At 47.7% G+C, this 15,131-nt stretch overlaps 1 protein-coding gene across 1 annotated transcript; it reads left to right on the plus strand.

Moving 5' to 3' along the window:
• The first annotated feature begins 5,435 nt into the window (after positions 1-5,435).
• PPP1R14B (protein phosphatase 1 regulatory inhibitor subunit 14B) lies at positions 5,436-13,537 on the plus strand. The gene is made up of 4 exons (XM_081968296.1): positions 5,436-6,007; positions 10,983-11,066; positions 11,774-11,806; positions 12,982-13,537. Exons 1-4 carry the CDS (start codon positions 5,777-5,779, stop codon positions 13,048-13,050), a joined length of 417 nt encoding a protein of 138 aa, XP_081824422.1. The 5' UTR covers positions 5,436-5,776; the 3' UTR covers positions 13,051-13,537.
• The last annotated feature ends 1,594 nt before the right edge of the window (positions 13,538-15,131 follow it).

Below are 15,131 nucleotides of genomic sequence, written 5' to 3' on the forward strand. Positions count from 1 at the left end.
TTCTTCTTCTTCCTCCTCTCCTTCTCCTCTTTAGTCCTTTCTCCCCTTCTTCCACCACTCTTTCCTCTTCCTCTTCCTCTCCCTCTTTATCCGTTCTTCTTCTTCCTCCTCTCCTTCCTCCTTCTCCCCCTCTCCTTCTCCTCTTTAGTTTTTTCTCCCCTTCTTCAGGAAGAAAGGAAGGAAGGAAGGAAAAGAGTGTGAGAGAGAAAGGAAGGAATGAAAGAAGGAAAACGAGGGAGGAAGAAAAATGAGGAACGGAGAAAGGGAGGAAGGAAGGAAGGAAAACTGGAGGAAGGAAGGAAGGAAAATTGGAATAAGGGAGAAAGGGAGGGAGAAAGGAAGGAAGGAAAACTGGAGAAAGGGAGGGAAGGAGGAAGGAAGGAAAACTGGAGGAAGGAAGGAAGGAAAACTGGAGGAAGGGAGGAGAAACGAAAGGAGGAAGGAAGGAAAACTGGAGGAAGGAAGGAAGGAAAACTGGAATAAGGGAGAAAGGGGGGAGAAAGGAAGGAAGGGAAACTGAAGAACAGAGAAAGGAAGGAAAACTAGAGGAAGGGAAGGTGGGAGGGAGAAAGGAAGGAAGGAGGGAGGGAGAATGGGGGGAAAATTGGGAGGGAGGGAGGAAAGAAGGAAAAGAAAGAATAAAAAGAGAGGAAGGAAGGGAACTTTGGCACATGCTCAAAAGCATCCTCCTCTTTCTCTCCCGCATCTTAATCAACAAAAGCATCGGAATGGCCCCGGATGAAGAAGGGGAAATCAGAACCAGATAACAGGAGCTGAAGGTCCGTGTAGTGGTGGAAGGATGCCCAAGGCCTTCTCCAGAATTCTCCCCTGGGGACAAGAGAGGGGGGAGTCTGGCTTTCTGGATGGACCCCATGGATTTAAGGCCCTTTTTTCAAAAGGCAACACATACGAGTCCCTGGATTTCATGGGTGGATCTTCCTTTGTCCTTTCAAAAGATCTGCCCTCCGTGATTTCTCAGTGGAGCCGGAAGGGGGCAGACGAGAGCTGAGCCTGTGGTTGCGCTGCACTCCCATTCGGAGATATGCATTTAACCAGACCGGCTATCAATGCTCTTTTTGTCTTTTGTCCCTCCCTTCCTTCTGTCTTTCCTTCTTTCTTCCCTCCTCCCTCTTGTATTTTCTTTTCCTTTTGTTCCTCTTTTCCTTCCTTCCTTCTTCCTTCCTCCCTCCCTCATCTTTTTTCTTTCGTTCCTCTTCTTCTCTTCCTTTCCTTTCCTTTTTTCCTTCCTTCTTCCTCCTTCCCTCCTGTTTTTTCCTTTCATTCCTCTTCTCTTCCTTCCTTCGTTTCCTCTCATTTTTCCTTCCTTCTCCCTCCCTCCTCTTTTCTTTTGCTTTCATTCTTCTTTTCCTTCCTTCCTTCTTCCTCCTTCCCATCTTTTCCTTTCATTCTTCTTCTCTTCCTTCCTTCCTTCCTTCCTTCCTTTCCTTTCATTTTTCCTTCCTTGCTTTAAATTTAACAATTAAAATTAATAATTTATTTTATTCAGGGCAGGCCGGCTTGCTGGAAAAGCCAACTTTTTTAGGGCGCGCCAGAAGGACCGGAGGTCAGGAATTATGCAAAGGAGAGAGGGAAGAAGGAAAGAAGAGAAAAGGAAGAAAATAGGAAAGGGGGAAGGAAAGGAAAGGAAAAAGAAGGGGGAGGGAGGGGAAAGGAAGGGAAGGGAATGGGAAGGGAAGGGAAGGAAGGAGAAAGGGAAGGAAGGGAAGTAAACTAAAGGAAAAGAAAGGAAGGGAAGGGGAGGGAGAGGAAAGGAAGGGGAGGAAAGGGAAGAGAGAGGAAAAGGAGGAGGGAGGAAAGGGAAAGTGCGAACTTTTCTGCTAACTTTAAGCAAGAAACGTCTTGCTTCCTTTGCATCTGCTTCCTCTTTTCCTAGCATTTCTCCCCCCCCACCCCTCCCAAAAAAAAACCCTGGCATTTCCCAGCAGGCCTGCTTCTCCAGCCCCTGGGGAAACTGCTCTTAATCTGGAGCAGACCAGCCCAAAGCCTGACTCAGCGCAGCTGCTCAGAAGTCTCTTCTCCTTGGCAGGAAGTGGCTGAATTGAGCTTCTATTGGGGCCCAGCCACGTGACCCCCCTCTCTTCTTCTGCGCCTCCCCCCCCCCCCTTCCCTTGCAAGGATCCTGTATCTTAAAGCCATAGAAATCTCTCTTTGGGACTGTCACACAATAGGGCATTTTTCTGCAAGCAGCGCATCCCTGTTGTTGTTGTTATTGTTGTTGTTGTTGTTGTTGTTGTTATTATTATTATTATTTTCATTAAACATGAAACCCAAGTCAACTGAACATTCAAAAATGCATCACAAATACCAGTGACTGGTGGTAATGGTTGATATGGTTTGCCGCCAGCATCCTAGGTATCAACCAAGGACCTTCTTCAAATATATGATATTCCTAGTAACGCAGTTTTTTGCAGTTCCGCTGGTGTTATTGCAGGAAGCTGCAATTTCTTGATGTGTTTTGCAAAATTCTTGGACATGGTGCCAAGTGCCCCGATGACAATGGGTCTCGCTCTTACATGCTTCATCCATAGATGTGTAGTTTCGATGGCCAGGTCGCGATATTTCGTGATTTTTTCTAGTTCTTTTTCTTCGACTCTGGCATCTCCAGGAACAGCGATATCAATAAACTGTACGCTTCGGCCCTCGACAACCGTGATCTCCGGCGTGTTGCGCTCCAAATGACGATCCGTTTGTATTCGAAAGTCCCACAAGATCGTCACCTTCTCACTTTCGATAACTTTTCCCACTTTATGTTCCCATAATTTTCTGGATACGGGTAAATCACATTTTTTTTACATAATGACCAGTGGATTAATTTAGCAACTCGGTGGTGTCTAAGCTTTGTAATCAGTTTGTGCGATTTTGCTGCATTCACATATTAAACATGAAACCGTTTCGACTTTGTTATTGCAAAGTCGACAATTTGGGTTGTCGGTGTATTTTTGTATCTTCGCTTTCATGGCATTAGTTTGCAATGCTTGTTCTTGAGCAGCCAATATTAAACCTTCCGTTTCTTTCTTGAATGTTGTTGTTGTTGTTGTTGTTATACAATTGTATCACAGGGGCCAGTTGTTGTTGTTATTATTATTATTATTACCATCATCATAATTATTATTATTAGTTTCTTTCTTGATTGTTGTTGTTGTTATTATTATTATTATTATTATTATTATTATTATTATTATTATTATTATTATTATTATTATTATTATTATTATTATTATTATTATTATTATTATTATTATTATTATTGTTGTTGTTATTATTATTATTATTATTATTATTATTATTATTATTATTAATTACCATCATTATTATTATTATTATTTTGTTCCTGGGGCACAAAGTGTCTCATGACTTTGTCAACCATCGGCCGCAGATTTTGCTTTTCTTTCTTTCCTTTTTTTAAATCAATTTTTTATCTTTAGAATTCTTTATACATATCAATGCGTGAATGTTATGGTATTCTGGGTATCATACATTTCAATACACATAATCTGATTACTCCTAAATATTACGTTTCACTTCCATTATTTCATATTATTTCTACATGCCTTCTACTACCACCCTTCATTTCTAAGCCTTCTTTCTGTCCTTTTGCGTATTTTAACATATTCATATATCATTACTGTTGTTCCCCTCTATTTTCTATCCCTGTTTTAACTTTTTTCCCCCTTTCATATCGCTATAATATTCAAAGACATGTTTTTCACCTATGTCGTTATTCGTATTTCTTTAATTAAATCAAAATTTCATCATTTCATTCTTCCATTATTCAATATCTCACTATACAGTTTTAGTACCAATCATTTATACATTTAAAGTACTTCTATTTATGTTCTTTCCGGTTCTTCAATCCATATAATTCTACTATTAATACACATGTTTAGACTTTGTCAACAATCGGCCACAGATTTTGCCTTTCTTAATGCCTGCTTAAAAATACTCAATTTGTCTTATTGGGGGGGGGGGCAGAATTCCCTCTTTTTTAAGCGATAGGAACCCCCCCCCCGCCACACATGCCCTAAAAAATAGAATTTTTTTTCTATTGCCCTTTCTGTCCCTGATGCAGCCAAAATATTTTGCCAAAAAAAAAAAAAAAAGGTTTTAGGAGAAGGGAGGAAAACTTTCAAAGGAAATACATTTATAAGGAATAAATGCTGGGATTCAGAGACAATCCAAGCACCTAAGACTTTAAATTTACTTTTTAATTTAGATAAATTTTTTGTTTACTTTCTGTTTTGATTTAGGGTCACTGAAGTGAGACGGCCGGCGTAGATATTTAGTAAGAAAAATTAATAAAATCGTGTAAGCACAAAGTGAAGGCAAAGTAGAAGGGACTTCCAACAAGTTTCAGCCACTACTCTACGGATAGCTTAGGTTAGGTGAGTTTTGGGAAAGGTGTGGAAATATTTCGGGAGGTGGGGGGGGGAAGAGAAGAAAAGAAAGGAGGAAGGGAGAAGGAAGAGGATGGGGAGAAGAGGAAGAGAGGAGGAAGTGGTAGAAGGAGGAGGAAAAGGAAGGAGAGTGGAAGGTGGAGAAGGAAAGGAAGAAGATGACGACAGAGGGGAAAGAGGAGGAGAGGAAAAGGAAGAGAAGAAAAAGGAGAAGGAGGAAGAAGAGGAGGAAAGGAAGATGAAAGAGGGGAAGGAGGAGGAAGAGAAGAAGAGGAAAAGGAAGAGAAGAAAGAGGAGAACGAGAAGGAGGAAGAAGAGGAGGAAAGGAAGATGAAAGAGGGGAATAAGGAGGAAGAGAAGAAGAGGAAAAGGAAGAGACAAAAAAGGAGAACGAGGAGGAGGAAGAGGAGGAGGAGGAAAGGAAGATGAAAGAGGGGAAGAAGGAGGAAGAGAAGAAGAGAAAAAAAGAAGAAAGAGGAGAAGCAGGAAAAGGAAGGGGAAGGGAAGAAGAAGAGGGAAAGGAAGAAGAAAGAGGGAAAGAAGGAGAAAAAGAGGAAAAGGAAGAGAAGGAGGAGAAAGAGGAAAAGGAAGGGAAGAAGGGAAAGGAAGAAGACGACAGAGGGGAAGAAGGAGGAAAAGAGAAAAAAGAAGAGACGAAAGAGAAGGGCGAGGAAGAGGAATGGGAGAAGGAGAGGATAGAAGAAGAACCACCATCTTCTTCATCCTCCTCATCCTCCGAATTCCGCGAGAAAAGACAGCCCCCCTCCGCAAGGTGGGAGTAAGGGGCGAACAATCGCAGCGGGGAAGGCGGGGGCGGATGGGGAGTGGGGAGGGCAACGGTCGCGCCCTGCCCTTCCCTTGGACTGGGGGGGTGGGGGGTGGGGGGTGTCGATTCCCTGCGCAGGGCGGCCGCCGCACCGGGACAAAGCGGGGAGGGGAGGGAGGGAGGGAGGGGAAAGCGAGAGCGGGCCCTTTAAGGGGGCGGGGAGGGGGAGGGAAAGAGGGGGGAGGGAGCCAGTGACACCGTGGGAGGCAGCCGCAGCAGCAGCCTCGGCGGACGCAGCCTCGGGACAAAGGGGACGCTGGGGATCGGGACCATCAGAGAAAGAGGAGAAAAAGAAAGAAAGGAAGGAAAGAAAGAAAGGAAAGAAAGAAAGGAAAGAAAGGAAGGAAGGAAAGAAGGAAAAGAAAGGAAGAGCGGGGGGCTTCCCCATCGGATTCCACGTGGGTGGGTGGGGGAGAAGAGCCGCGCCCTCCCTCCGCTCCACCAGCCGGCCGGGGCTTCCCTTCCTTCCCCCCCACGTGCTGCGCGAACTCCGGCCGGGGAACAAAAGAGGCGCGCCCGGCTGCTCCGCTGGCGGATGGCGGCTCCCTGCAGCCCGGAGAGCGGCGCGCCGGGGGATCGGCCCCGCGTCTACTTCCAGAGCCCCCCGGCGGGGGCGGCCGGAGGGGAAGCCGGTGCCGAGGACGAGGAGGGCCCGGTGCGGCGCCAGGGACGCGTGACGGTGAAATACGACCGCAAGGAGCTGCGGAAACGGCTGCACTTGGAGGAGTGGATCCTGGAGCAGCTGACCGTCCTCTACGACTGCCAGGTGAGAGGGAAGGGAGGAGAAAGAGAGAAAGAGAAAGGGGAGAAGGAAAAGAGGGAGAGGGAAGAAGGAAGGAAGGTGTGGATGAGAGAGGAAGGAAGGGAAAGAAAGAGAAGGAAGGAAAAGAGAGGGAGAGAAGGAGGGAGGGAGGGAGGGAGGAAAAGAGAAAGGAGGAAGGAAAAAGAGAGGGAAGGAGAAAGGAAGGAAAGAAGGAAAGAAAAAAGAGGGAAGGAAGGAAAAGAAAGGAGGAAGAAAGGAAAAGAGGGAAGGAGAAGGAGAAAGAAAGGAAGGGAGGAAAAGAGAAAGAGAAGGAAGGAAGGAAAAGAGGGAAGGAGAAAGGAAGGAAAGCAAAGAGAAAGAGAAGGAAGGAAGGAAAAGAGAAGGAAGGAGAAAGGAAGGAAAAGAGAGGGAAGAGAAAGGAAGGAAAAGAGAAAGCGAAGGAAGAAATGAAAAGAGAAGGAAGGAAAAGAGACAGAAGGAAGGTGTGGATGAGAGGAAGGAAAATACCCTTCCCCCCCCACCTAGGATTTGCCCAGCAAAGGGGGCAATTCAAGGCTGGGCAGTCAGAGGAAAAAGGGCTGTCTGGAGACCCCTGCCTGGTTTTCCGGAAGTGAAGCCCCCATTGCTTCTCCCCCCCCCCATCCTAGCCCCCTTTGAGCACAGTCCAGCTAAGGCAGCAGCCCCTGCGCCATCCTGACCTTTGCTCCCTTAAACTTCCTCCTTGAAGTATTCCCCCCACCCCATAAGGCGGTGCCAGCGGCTGCCCTCTTGACCCAGCGCCAGCAAGGGGGCACCCATGCCTGGCTACCTGTGGGGTGGATCCTCCCCAGGAGATCTGAAGGGCAACTGAACCAGTTCTGTCCCAAACCCAACTTGAGGGGGTCTTCCTGGGGTTTGCACTGCTCCCCAAAAGGAGAATCAGGAAACCTCCTTCCTCCCCCTTACAAATTGGCCAACCCCACTGAATGAAGCTGGGAATTCTGGGGGGTGTAACTCCTGGCACACGCAGATCCTTTCTCCCATTGCTCAAACCGGGTTAAGGCAGCCTTCCCACTCGTAGATTCCCACAGCGGATCGCCCCCCCCGGGGGGGGGCAAGAATCTCCCCATTCCTGAAGAGAGTTGGATCAGAGTCATTTAAGGTCAATGGCATCCAAGCCCTTCTGGATGGCGTGGAAGAAAACCTTGTGTGGGGTCTCTAACGTTGACTAGAAGACCTTCAAGGTCCCTTCCAGCTCTATTCTATTTGATTGATCGATTGAAACGATACGGGGTCTCCTGCCTGAGCAGGGGGCTGGACTAGAAGACCTCCAAGGTCCCTTCTAGCTCTATTCTATTTGATTGATTGATTGATTGATCGATCGATTGAAACGATACAGGGTCTCCTGCCTGAGCAGGGGGCTGGACTAGAAGACCTCCAAGGTCTCTTCCAGCTCTATTCTGATCGATTGATCGTGCCCGTTTGAGTCAGAAGAGGGCTTTTCTTTTAAAAAAACAAAAACTCCAGTTGTATAAAGTGTCATGAGTTGGGTTGAAGGGGGTGGGGGAAGGGATGTCCCTAACTCTGCCCAACTTAGCAGCTGGCACGTGCTGCCCCCCCTCTCCGTGAAATCCTGCTGCCTCTCTCTTTGGGGTGGGGTGGGGGGGCGTCACGAGATTGGGCAGGAGTTGGGTTTTCCTCCGAGATCCCGAGACGGTGTCATCTGCTCGCCCCCCCCGGCAGCTTTTGAACCCGGCGTTCTAAATGTGGATCACAATAGCAGGATCGGCTTTCGGGGCCTCTGTCCGTCTGTCTCGTGTCGGGCGGGCACTTTGGCAACTGCTAAAGGCCAGCTGCTAACCAGTATGTGTTTTTTGGGGAGGGGGGAAAGGACCGAGAAAGGTCGGTGGGATGGGTCACAACCTAAGAGAGGAGGAGAACGCTGGAGATGGGCCCGCCTGGGCTAGATTTTCCCAGTGATGCAACTTCTGGTGGCCAGGCGTTCCACTGGTTAATTCTTCTCGATTGTGAGGAAATTCCTCTCTTAATTCCAGCTTGCTTCTCTCCTCGGTTCGTTTCCCGTCCGTTGCTTCTTGTGTTTTAGAGGATAGCTTTTGACCCTTTCTCTTCCTTGGGGCAGCCCCTTAAATATTGGAAGATGCTATCCTGCTGGATAACCGGTTGCCTGAAGTGGTGTAGGGGTTGGACTAGAAGACCTCCAAGGTCCCTTCCAACTCTGTTATTCTATTATCTGATTATCGATTGTCTTATTAGTCCTACGTTATCTAACATCTAATTACCGATTACTATTTATTATTTACGATCTGATTTTCGATTGCTTGTTATTTATTTATCTAGTATCTCTCATCAATTTCTATGTATTATTCACTTATTATTCCATTTTGTTCCGTGCCACCCCCTGGTCCTTCTGTTCATTCAACTAGACATCCCCAATTTCCTGCAACTATTCGTGTTTTAGCCTCCAGTCCCCTAAAATCCTTTCTTGCTCTTCTCTGCACTCTTGCTAACGTCGTCAACGTATTTTTATTTTTATAGCGTGGCGAACGAAACTGGGTATAATATTCCATGCGTGCCCTTGCCAAGGCCTTATAAAGCGGTATTAACACTTCCCGTGATCTTGATTCTATCCCTCTTGTTAATGCGGCCCGCGTTGGAATATTTTTGACCGGCTATAAACCCTAGTTGACCATTAGCTAAAGAAGCCATAAAGGACAGCCTTGAAAAGGGAGGTTAAACCCAGTTTGGGGAAAAAACAACAACGTCGCCCTTTTTTTCCACCCATGCCCGCTGTTCGTTTCACTTTACCTTGTTTACCAAGGTTACATGTGTGAATGGAAAAAAAACACAAAGCGGAGTTGTGAGTGGATTGATGCATTAAGGGTTTTTCCCAAGGCATGCAAAAGAGAGCAAGGCGTTTTTAAGGTATAGGTAGTCCTCGACTTACGACGGTTCATTCAGTTGTTCAAAGTTACGACGGCACTGAAAAAAGTGACTCGGGGCAATTTCTCGCACCTCAATCGTTGTGGCATTCCCAGGATTGCGGGATCAAAATTCAGACGCTTAGGCAACTGATTCACACCGACGACCGCTGCAGCGGGATCAAAATTTGGCCGCTTGGACAAATGTTTCACATTTATGACGGTAGTGGTATCCCCGTGGTCACGGCGATCCCCGTTTTGTAACCTTCCGGCCAGCAAAGTTCACGGATTCGTTTAACAACTGTATGACTAACATGACACCGGCGGCGATGGCGGCAAGGAAGGTCGTAAAAAGGGGCAAAGGTCGCTTAGCAAGTGTTTCACTCAGCAATGGAAATTTTGGGCTGGAATTGGGGTTGTAAACTGAGGATTAGCTGTGCCTATTTTAAAGACAGCTAAGAGTTAGGGTATGCGGTGGCTCGGGCAAAGACGCTGAGCTTGTCGATCAGAAAGGTTGGCAGTTCAGCGGTTCGAATCCCTACTGCCGCGTAACGGAGTGAGCTCCCGTGACTTGTCCCAGCTTCTGCCAACCTAGCCGTTCGAAAGCACGTAAAAAATGCGAGTAGAAAAATAGGAACCACCTTTGGTGGGAAGGGAACGGCGTTCCGTGCACCTTCGGCGTTGAGTCATGCCGGCCACATGACCACGGAGACATCTTTGGACAGAGCTGGTTCTTCGGCTTTGAAACGGAGAGGAGCACCGCCCCCTAGAGTCAGGAACGACTAGCACATCTGTGCAAGGGAAACCTTAAGAGTTCAATCCTGCCTATGTTTGCGGGCAAGTGACCTTTTTTGGGAAGGATTTAAAACAAGGGGAAGAATAAAAGCCAACCTGAAGATGAAAGCTTCTTTTCGTAAATAGCTTATGTACATGAGGACAGGTATTAAAAAGCCATTTAACCCATCAAAAGAAAGTAAACGGCCTGCAGGCAAATGGAAAGATGCTGTCCTTTTTAAAGATCAATTTTTAATCAATCGGCCTGATTAATTTATAGGTTGGTGCTGGGGATGCCTGAGTGCAGGATTGGTGTCTTCTATAGGGGCAGAAGAGGGACGGTGTCCATTCTCCTTGCAACTGAGGATGATGGGAAATGTTCTCCTAAGTCACCTTAGAAGCATGGTTTCTCAACGTTTTAACCTTGGGGGGTCTTCAACTCCCAGAATTCACCACCAGCAGCAGCAGCTGGAATTCTGGGAGTTGAAGTCCACCCAAGGTTAAACGTTTAAGGAACACTGTTGTTGTTTTTTTGCTGGACCGGACTTTAGTTAGCAATGTTTTAAGGTTGGGTTTAAAAATAGGATTTGCTCCCTGCGAGGAGAGAGCTAGCTTATCAATAAAAAATTAAATTAGGAGAGCCATCCTTTTCCCCGAACTTGCGGGGAGGTTTAGAAATGGGCGCAGAAGGATTCCATTTGGCCTCTTTGATGGATCCTATTTATGAAGGGGAGGGAGGGAGGCCAGCAAAGTTGGCTGCTTCTCTTTATCTTTTCCTCCTCTCCTCTTTTTTCTCCCCCTTTCCTTCTTTTTCTTTTCCCTGCTTCTCTTTATCTTTTCCTCCTCTCCTCTTTTTCCTCTATATCCCTTTCTTTCCTTTTCTCTTTCCCTGGCTTCTCTTTATCTTTTCCTCTTCTCCTCTTTTTTCTCTTTCTCCCTTTCCTTTCCTTTTTCCTTTCTTCCTTTTATCTTTTCTCCTTCCTCTCTTTTCTCCGCCACTAAGATAAGGGGCGTGGTAGCTATGGGTTGCGGGAGTGGCCTCTGTGAGGCCGTTCCACCTGGATGACAGGTGTTGGGGGGGCATGTGGGCATGTTTCCCCCCTCCCAGGAAACGGCAGGGACCAGCTGCACATGTGTTTAAATATTTCAGGGGAGGGCTTATTTGGGGGGGAAACGGGGTATATGCCCTGGTCTGTTTGCCCCGCTCCCCAATCTCTCCCGATTTATGGATCCCAGCAAGAGGAATAATGTGTAAAAGTTGGCTTTCCCCATCTTTTCTCTTGCAGGAAGAAGAAATCCCTGAATTAGAAATAGATGTGGATGAGCTTTTGGACATGGAGAGCGACGAATCGCGGAGCGCCAGGGTGAAGGTAAAAAGGGCAAGGGAGAAGAGGAGGGGCCCTTTTGCACAACACGGGGGCGCACAGGTTATAAGAGGGGCTTGAGAAAGGACGTGCGTCGGGGCAGTGGCGGCTTGCTCCCGATTTGGCCCAGTTCGACCGAACTTGTAGCGGTGGTGGCGGGAGTCTCTGCCCACCCGTCCGGATGCTTAGGCCAGCGGGAGAGGGGTGGGGAGAGAAACGTCTGTATCGCGCGATTTAGATTTAGCGAATATAGATTGTGCGTCGAGGCTGATTGTCGCACAGCTGGCTACCAGTTTGACCGAACCGGTAGCATTTCACCTCTGCTTTTGTGTACGTGCCTCGTTGTCTCCACACAACCGTTCCAAAAAGGCTGTGAAAAGTGTCCATCTGATTGTCTCTACACAAAGGTTACAGAAAAGGGCTTGAGGAGGTGTGCGTGCGTCCCATTGCCACTAACACCAGGGCCGCAACAAGACGCCAAACCTTGGGTGTGTCCTTCTAAGCAACAGCCCAAAAGCAAGACGTCAGCTCCAGCTGGGGACGTGCAAACCTTAAACCGAAACAAGCCGTCATCCAAATAAAGAGGGATTTTAAGAAATCACAGCTCTCCACCCTCAAAAGTTTGGCCAGAGATCAAAGGTGGCAAGCTTTAAAATAAACATGGAGTTTCTCTGATTTCTTTCCCCCCTGTTGTGTTCCCCATCCCGTTACAGGCACTTCTGGTTGATTGCTACAAGCCTACAGAGGTAGGTCTTATGTATATATATATATTTAAAAATAATATTTTTTTTCCAGTTTCCAGTTTGTCTCTTCCCCCCTCCCCACTTAAAACTCCCCAGGGAGGGTGCTAGTCCTTCCTATCTCTTTCCCAGCAGCTGCAAAACAGCTGTTGCCTCTGTCTCTGCGGGTCTTGCTCCCCCCCCCAGCACCTGTTTGGGGGGGGGGGGAATTGGTGTATGGCCCACCACCCACTTCGTTTTCTGGCCCCTTCTCCCAAGCCTGGCCTCCTGAAACAGCAGGGGTGGGGAGGATGGAACAGGTTGTAGACAAAAATGGAACAGCTTCCCTATGGTGCAAGAAAAGACACACACAACGCACACCACAATGGGCGAGAAGTAATCCAGCCAATGAGCCAAAATGAAGGCCGCTTACCTGGGCCAGCCTAATTTTTTAAAAAATCTTTCTAAACCCAGCTATTCCCGCTCTCGTTTGGGGGTAGACTGCGTCTGTTCGAGGAGGCTTGGCTTTACAATCCCAGCTTGAGCAGTGCCGGAGGCCTTGTTTTAAGTTAATTTTAAGCTAGAAGGCAGTGGGTTTCTCAGTGGCTTGGCCACTTTTTAAGAGGGGTGGACTTCAACTCCCAGAATTCCCCAGACAGCAATTGGAATGCAAGTCCACCCGTCTTAAAGCCTGCTGGATCTGGGGAATTCTGGGAGTTGAAGCCCGCCCATCTTAAATCAAGCCGACTGGGGAATTCTGGGAGTTGAAGCCCGCCCATCTTAAAGCAAGCCGGCTGGGGAATTCTGGGAGTTGAAGCCCGCCCATCTTAAATCAAGTTGGCTGGGGGATTCTGGGAGTTGAAGTCCTCCCATCTTAAATCAAGCCGACTGGGGAATTCTGGGAGTTGAAGTCCACCCATCTTAAATCAAGTTGGCTGGGGGATTCTGGGAGTTGAAGTCCTCCCATCTTAAATCAAGCCGACTGGGGAATTCTGGGAGTTGAAATCCACCCATCTTAAATCAAGTTGGCTGGGGGATTCTGGGAGTTGAAGCCCACCCATCTTAAAGGATGTTGACTGGGGGATTCTGGGAGTTGGAGTCCACCCCTCTTAAAAATTGCCAAGGTTGAGAATCCTTGCTACGGACACTATGCAGGGGAGGAAAGTTTTACTCAGTTCTTTTCTTCCTTTCTATCCTCCCAGGTTTTCGTTGTGGATTTGCTAGACAAGATCCGAGGGATGCAGAAACTTAGCACCCCACAAAAGAAGTGACCTCCTGACCGTGGGCGGCCCTCCTGCGTGGCTCCGGCCATTCGGCGGCCCGCGTGTCGCCGAAATGCTAGCAGTGCTGGGTTCCAGGGAAGGAATGGGGAGGGGGCGCTTTCACAGGGCTGGGGAGAATCCATTAAGCTTCCCCCTCCCTTCAAGCACCACCACAAGAGGGGGAAGATTTGGGGATGCTCTGATAATCAGAATAATTTGATCGCCTTTTAGCAATATCTCTCTGCAGCTGCCTTCCCCCCCTCCCCCATTTCCCCTCCCCCCCATCCCCAAATCTGTCCTGGCTCCACAAAAGTGTGTCTGGGTGTGCAAAGGGAGGGGGGGGTTCTCGAGGTGGAGGGAGGGCAGAAAGAGAGTGGGATTTTAAAAGGAAATTTGGACGGTGGGGGCAAGGGGGCGGGGAGTATCTGGATTTGGGCTGTTTTGTTTTTTTTAATTATTGTGTTTTTATATAAATTTAATAAAGATGCTTTGAGAAGGGGCAGCCTGGTTTTTGCAATTGGTGGGGAGGGGAAAAGGGTGAAGAGGAGAAAGTTTGTGGAGGGGACACGGCACGCTGAGGTTTCCCTCAACTTCACCGAAACTGTTAATTTTTTTGTTTTAAAGCACTTTTAATCCTCTTATTTAGCCGACCCTTGATCGACTGAAATGGTACAGGGTCTCCTGCTCCATCAGGGGGTTGGACTAGAAGACCTCCAAGGTCCCTTCCAGCTCTATTCTGGTCAATTGAAATGGTACAGGACCTCCCGCTTGATCGGGATTGGACTAGAAGACCTCCGAGGTCCCTTCCAGCTCTATTCTAATCGATTGACCCGTTTCAAGTTGAAGTCCACAAGTCTTTAAGAAAGAAGTTACTACAGTTGGACAACATTGGTCTTGCCCAATTGTCGATTGTGGTCCGTCTTTCACAGACAGGATGGGAAGACTCAAAGGCAGATGTTAAGGACATCTGGCAGAATCCTGCTGTAATGTTTTGGGTGGTGCAGCTTTCTTGCAGCAAAATATATTATTTTTCTCGCTGGGAATTATTACGGCGGGGAGTGGGGGGCAACCCAGGATAGCTAGCTATTCCAGGCATCGTGGTTTAGCCACCCGTCTCTCCTCTTTTAAACTATGCTGGCTGCGGGCCAACTCTGGCTGTCTATTTCGGTTTGCAGAATAAGAGCTGGAAGGGACCTTGGAGGTCTTCTAGTCCATCCCCTAAGCAGGAGAGACACCCTGTACCACTCAGGAGAAAAATGACTGTCCAATCTCTTCTTAAAACCTCAGCTTCTTGGATCACTAGGGTGGTTGGGGGGGGGAGAGAAGAGGACTTCTGGTTAGCCCCCCCCTCTCAAAAAAGACTCTTCCTTTCAAGCCGCTTCTAATTAGAGGTGGAAAAAACAGAGACAGACGGCAGCAGGCTGGCCCCCAGTGAGAAACGCCTTTGCCTCGATTGTCCCAATGGAGTTGTAGACAAAGCAGCCCCCCCCCCCCCCTGGTGGTAGCGGCTGAACTAAGCAAGGAAGGAATGCTTTGCAGGGCCTGGAGCTCATCCCAGCATCATCGAGTTTCCGGCCTTAAGTCACCACTGAGCAAAAGCTTAATGCCTCCCTCCCTCTCTCTCTCTTTTTCTGCCTCTGTGTCTTTCTCTCACTGTCTGCCTTTCTGTCTCTCTCGCTCTCTTTCTCTATCTCTCTTTTTGTCTTTCTATCTTTTTCTCTCGCTGTCTCTACCTCTCTTTCTGTCTTTCTCTCACTGTGTCTCTCTGTCTTTGTCTCTCTCTCGCTGTCTGTCTTTCTCTGTCTCTCTCTTGATCTCTATCTTTCTCACTTGCTGTCTGTCTTTGTCTCTTTCTCTCTATCTGTCTCTGTCTCTCTCGCTGTCTGTCTTTCTGTCTCTCGCTGTCTCTCTCTTGATCTCTTTCTCACTCTTGCTGTCTCTCTGTCTTTGTCTCTTTCTCTGTCTCTCACTGTCTTTGTCTCTCTCGCTGTCTCTCTCTTGATCTGTCTTTCTCACTCTTGCTGTCTCTGTCTTTGTCTCTTTCTCTTTATCTGTCTCTCACTGTCTTTCTCTCTGTCTCTTTCTCTTTC

The sequence above is a fragment of the Natrix helvetica genome (genome assembly GCF_964273705.1).
Source record: "Natrix helvetica genome assembly, chromosome: 16".
Taxonomy (NCBI): domain Eukaryota; kingdom Metazoa; phylum Chordata; class Lepidosauria; order Squamata; family Natricidae; genus Natrix; species Natrix helvetica.

Excerpts from the sequence above, each read along its gene's own strand:
- PPP1R14B (XM_081968296.1), top strand. The coding sequence starts at position 5,777 with ATGGCGGCTCCCTGCAGCCCGGAGAGCGGCGCGCCGGGGGATCGGCCC. Across the intron at positions 6,008-10,982 it reads CCGTCCTCTACGACTGCCAG|GAAGAAGAAATCCCTGAATT; the intron begins GTGAGAGGGAAG and ends TTTCTCTTGCAG. Across the intron at positions 11,067-11,773 it reads CGCGGAGCGCCAGGGTGAAG|GCACTTCTGGTTGATTGCTA; the intron begins GTAAAAAGGGCA and ends ATCCCGTTACAG.